General features: G+C 41.2%; 1 protein-coding gene across 1 annotated transcript in view; it reads right to left on the reverse strand.

The window, feature by feature from the left end:
- The window catches only part of MAP3K7 (mitogen-activated protein kinase kinase kinase 7), a gene marked incomplete in the record, with an annotated part of 2,238,689 nt that extends 2,236,549 nt beyond the window's left edge, over positions 1–2,140 (reverse strand). Inside the window, 1 exon segment of the mRNA XM_044067202.1 lies at positions 1,710–2,140. Within this exon segment, the coding sequence (XP_043923137.1) occupies positions 1,710–1,799 (90 nt within the window).
- Positions 2,141–5,964: the final 3,824 nt, after the last annotated feature.

A 5,964-nucleotide genomic window follows, 5' to 3' on the forward strand; every position in this document is an offset into this window, starting at 1 on the left:
ACCAAGTACTTATAGATTGCTACATATATACCACTAAAGAAAACTGAACAGTTATGTCCACAGACACACTCAAGACAGCCTAGGAATGGGGGGGGGGGGGGGGGGGCAGACTGAGTCAAAGGCATAGGGATAGCAATTACATGTACAATAAAAAGGGCAGACTACACAAACAATGTAACGTAATGTGATGCTACTCTGCATAAAGCGGAATAGTTGAAACAAACAGTGGAATGCAAATCGATACACTGGCTGCAATCAAAAAAGGTACGTTGGTATGCAGCACAATATGCTGCTACTCAACTTACATTAGTATTTGCATCAAACTACACAAGTAAAGAGGAAGAAAACTCATAAAGCTGTGGCAAATAAAAAGTAGCAAATAATGCATATTTAAACAAGTTAAAAAGGTACAGAGGACAAACTGAAACACAAAGACTGAAGTAAACAAACTAGCACCGTAATGAGAAAGGACAATAGAAAGATGCACTAAGCAAAAGGAAAAGGAGTGCTGAGCATGTGAAAATGGCAAAGTGCAATTTTAATATCAGGGAAAGGAAGCCAACTGAAAACAAGGGTTTGGGTAAAACAGGATACCATAACATCTAACAAGAATGGAATAATCCATAGCAAAAGAGCCTCAACCTTGTAACAACTCAACTGCTTGTTATTACAATGCTTACTTAAATCACAGCTTTGTTTCACATTCAATTTTTATAATAGAAGGTTATGCTAGTACAGTATGGCACTGTAAATCCAACCCATTTATTCTCAGAGATCTTTTTAGTAGATTTTTCAAAACACAACAAAATAAGGAACTGGTCCACCTGATACCAAAAGTAAATTAAGTTGAAATTACAGTAGCAGCATCAAACCATTTCATATTTCTGAAGAGTCCCTATTGTATTTACAGAAAAATGCCAACAAAAGACACGGCTACAATATGGCATGTAAATATAAAAAACCTAACATTTCTGCACAAAAATGCAAAATACAGGTAACAAGATTGGGGAAAACTGGTGTTACAATAAAACGCTTTAGAACTCAAGCTACTCACGCAGAGTAATGATCATAACGTGCCTCTCTCTTAAAATAAACAGTTATTCTTTTAAAACACATTGCTAGCAGTACTACCTTCTCTTTATTAAAGAGTACGCAACAACGAACTGAGTGACATATTTTATGGTATGCAACAACTAATAGATAACTAGGTACCAGAAACCCTATTACGAACAACATTTACGAAGCATTGCATAGTCTTTATCATGCACTCCTCCTTTGACTTTAAACAAAACACAAGAAATAAAACACGCAAAAGTACAATAAGGCTAATATCATCCAAACATAATCACTGCAACCTAAAACATGCCACCAACCATGAAAATCACCAGCTCCAATCACAACTGTAAAAGTAATGGGATGGCCTTACACAAATAAGAAGACAGCCTTCAAGACTGCTGTCATAACATCTTAGTACCCCTTCCCTTCTGCTTATGGGGGGTGTACCTGAACTTCCATAATAAACAGCCAACTAAAAGACCAAAGCAAAAACACAGTCTGCATATAAACAAAACTGCATGCAAGAACTGCACCTACAGAGCATCAGATACCATACCACATATTAAAGATGGTATGTGCTTGCAGACATGCAACAGAATAACACAGAATCAAGCTGTATAAATAAAAGCATAATGATCATATCCCATTCTCACCTCTTCCACCTCAATTTCTGACTCGTGAATCTCTTCAAATGTCAGTGCTGGAGAGGTGTCACCCACTTCTGTCGGCGTTAAGGTGGACATCCTGCCCTTTGAAATCTAGGAGTACCAAAAACAAGATCCTAGCAGGTAGCAGCCGCCACCTTCCAGGGAGGCCAGAGATTCTTCGGCTCTCTCAACCGGCGGCGGCGAGCCCCCCAAAACCACAGTCATAGAAACGGCCCTTCCTAGTCGCTGACAGGTAGGCAGGAATCTTCCTAAGAAATCTTCAAATAAAAGTGAAAGAAGCGGCCGGGTATCGCTGATTTTACGCTCAGACAGCCTTAAAAGCATTTAGAGTATCCTTAGTGCAGCTTTCCGATGTTGACATATTGTAAGGAACAGCAGCCGCAGACGGCGCCGCACCATAACCCGGATGTAAAACTTAGATTGGTACTACTGCTCTCAGAAACTTTTTCCGTCTTTGGGAGCGGAAAAAAGCTTATCATTCTGCGCTTGCGCTGAGTAAATAAATTCGGAGAATTGTCTGAACCAGGCAGAGGTGTGAGGAAATGAGTTCCGTTCCGTACCTGTTGCAGAACATTTTTCATAAAATTGTGTTTTTTTTCTGACAAATTAGTAGCAATTTATTAAAGACTGAGATTAGAAAATAATGACATACCTTTGAGTTTCAGACTTCATACCCTTTAGAAAAATTCATGCTTTTTAAGTTTGTAAGGGCAATATTTAAAATTGTCCTTATTTTTAGGCATTTGTCCGACCTTTATTTATGTCTTTGTCCAGATTTCGTGCTAAGAGGTTGAGAGGTCTTTTGCAGATGTTTTTTTTTTCAGGACAACTATAGAAGTGTGGCACGTCTGGCTCTCATTTAGGGACAAATCCAGAATAATCAGGGACACTTTCAAAATATTAGTTTTGTTAAATTTAAAGATGGATAGAATAAGACAACTTTAGTTAATATGTATTTTGTGAAGTAAAAGATGTCAATAACGGTATTTATTTTCATTATTTCATCATCATCATCTTCTTTCGGCTGTTCCCGTTAGGGGTTGCCACAGCGGATCACCTGTTTCCATTTCTTCCTGTCCTCTGCATCTTGCTCTGTCACACCAACCACCTGCATGTCCTCTCTCACCACATCCATAAACCTTATCTTAGGCCTTCCTCTTTTCCTGTTACCTGGTAGCTTCATCCTTAGCATCTTTTTCCCAATATACTCAGCATCATACCTCTCAACCTGGAAACATCAGAAATCTGGACAAGGGCCATGAAAAATAGGTACAAATCTGTACGCTGATTAACATCTCATTTGCATACATAATTATGTAACCCCACCCACTCCAATGGAATTGTGGGATACCAAATTTCAAACACAAACTGAAGAACAGACAACCAAAATACGACACCAGACCAGAGTCCCCCTGCCTGCAGCCATTCCAATGTCTCATTATCTGGCTATTTCACCCCATTTATCATAAACACTAATGTGTGCAACTGCATACTACTTTACTTCTATAGTAAATATTTGGATTTTATTTTTACATTTTGAGGCACATCATCAATGCACAAACACTAACAGACATCTGATAAATAAAGCGATACTGTTTCACAATGAAAATAGACTTGGTATTAAAACTTCTCTGCTCTTGAAAATCGCATTCATTGAAACAGTATTGAAACCACTTGGAATTAAAACTTCTCTGCTCTTGAAAATCACATTCATTGAAACAGTATTGAAACCTGCACCACATCCAAAGAAAATACATCTGGCCAATAAGGGATAAAGATTACCTTTGGGCCATTTTCAAATCATTGGCCCCTTGCACACATATGTGTTCTCTCATTTGATACACCTTCCTGACTTTATTAAGTTATATTCCTTGTATAATACAGCACACTTGTTAGAGCACATTTTAAATGTATTGTTTGAGAGAACATTTTTTCCAGTAGGCCGTACTGTAGGCAACGAAACAAAATGCATGAACCAATAATGACAAAACTGCCCAATTCAGAACAAAAGTCTACTTCCACACACACACACTATAAATAGAATGACAGTAGAGAAAGCCATAGGCATCTTGCACAGCTTCTCACACTTTCAATTTCAGGTTTTTTTGCGGGGGGGGGGGGTCAAAAGTTCAAAAACCAGGACACATTTTAAAAACCAGGGACACATTTTAAACATTGCTTGTATAATTCTGGAAAGTTGCTAGAATAAAACGTGTTTACCCCCATGCTTGTTACTGGCAAGTCTTGACTTGTACCCAGAACACTATACACACACACTACAGTTAGTGCAACATACCACTATGCTAAATCAGCAGTTTAAACAGGAAGACTGAAACTTAATGGCTATCATTTATTGAGTTCAGTTCTCACTTCTCACCATAGCTCTCACACACACACACACACACTTTGTTCAAATGAATGTCAGCTCAGCTCCCTACAGCAAGTTAAGAATAATGGCAGCAGTCCTCGGCCCTCGCATTTAAAATAAACAAAACGAATGGCAGCAGCTGGTTCCTGTTCACACTTTACACACACACAAACAACCACACACACACTTTGTTCAAATGAATGTCAGCTCAGCTCCCTACAGCAAGTTAAAAATAATGGCAGCAGTCCTTGGCCCTCGCATTTAAAATAAACAAAACGAATGGCAGCAGCTGGTTCCTGTTCACACTTCACACACACACACACAAACAAACACACACACACTTTGTTCAAATGAACGTCAGCTCAGCAGCCTCAGCTCCCTACAGCAAGTTAAAAATAATGGCAGCAGTCCTTGGCCCTCGCATTTAAAATAAACAGAAAACGAATGGAAGCCGGTTCCTGTCCCTCCTTACCTGATACCACCAGTCCTGAATGGCAGAGCTTTCTTGGGCAGGCAACACATATTTTCTCAGCTAGTCCCAGGCTCCCAGAACGAACGGCAGGCTGCAGCTTTCTTTCTCGGCCTCGGCCCTCGGGCAATACAAGTGATAAAGTCCCAGTCCAAACGAATAGCAGGCAGGCGGCAGCTAAGTGTTTCTGTTTTAACTTTTAACAGGATTGGCGATTTGGCGGCAGGCAAGCTTTTCAAATGCAGCAACTGCTTGCAGCCAGCCGGAAATGATGACGCGAGCTCAAGGAGCTCAATTCCGACTGGCTGGTAGTGCTGACGGAGCTGACGTCATCGCGCACGTGATGACGTCAGCTCCGACAGCGCGAAAATTAAAAAAAATAAAAAAATAAGGCAAAGAAATCGGAAATGAAGGGGCGCCAATCGGGAATCGTGGCACCCCTTCATTTGGACCCCAAAACTCGGTAAAAACCGAGTAATTCGGGACGGTTGGGAGGTCTGCTCAGCATCCCTCCTCAGCACATGTCCAAACCAACGTAATCTTGCCTCTCTGACTTTGTCTCCAAACCTTCCAACCTGGGCTGACCCTCTAATATACTTATTCCTAATCCTGTCCACCCTTGTCACACCCAGTGCAAATCTTAACATCTTTAACTCTGCCACATCCAGCGCAAACTCCTGCCTTTTTGGGAATGCCACTGTCTCCAACCCATATAACATAGCTGGTCTCACTACCCTCTTGTAGACCTTCCCTTTCACTCTTACAGGTACTCGTCTGTCACAAATCACTCCTGACACTCTTCTCCACCCACTCCATCCTGCCTGTACTCTCTTCTTCACCTCTCTTCCACACTCACCGTTACTCTGAACTACTGACCCCAAGTATTTAAACTCATCCACCTTCGCCACCTCTACTCCTTGCATCCTCACTATTCCTCTATCCTCCCTCTCATTCGCACACATATATTCTGTCTTAGTCCTGCTGACCTTCATTCCTCTTCTCTCTAGAGCATATCTCCATCTCTCCAGGGTGTCCTCCACCTGTTCCCTACTCTCACTACAGATCACAATGTCATCTGCAAACATTATAGTCCATGGGGACTCCTGTCTGATCTCGTCTGTCAACCTGTCCATCACCATTGCAAATAAGAAAGGGCTCAGAGCTGATCCTTGATGTAACCCCACCTCCACCTTAAACACATCCGTCACTCCCACCGCAGACCTCACCGCTGTCACACTACCCTCGTACGTATCCTGTACCACTCTTACATACTTCTCTGACACTCCTGACTTCCTCATACAATACCACAACTCCTCTCTAGGCACCCTGTCATATGCTTTCTCTAAGTCTACAAAAACACAATGCAACTCCTTCTGACATTCTCTGTACTTCTCCATCAACAC

Source organism: Protopterus annectens, chromosome 1.part0, assembly GCF_019279795.1.
Source record: "Protopterus annectens isolate FY-2018-M chromosome 1.part0, PAN1.0, whole genome shotgun sequence".
NCBI classification, from domain to species: domain Eukaryota; kingdom Metazoa; phylum Chordata; order Ceratodontiformes; family Protopteridae; genus Protopterus; species Protopterus annectens.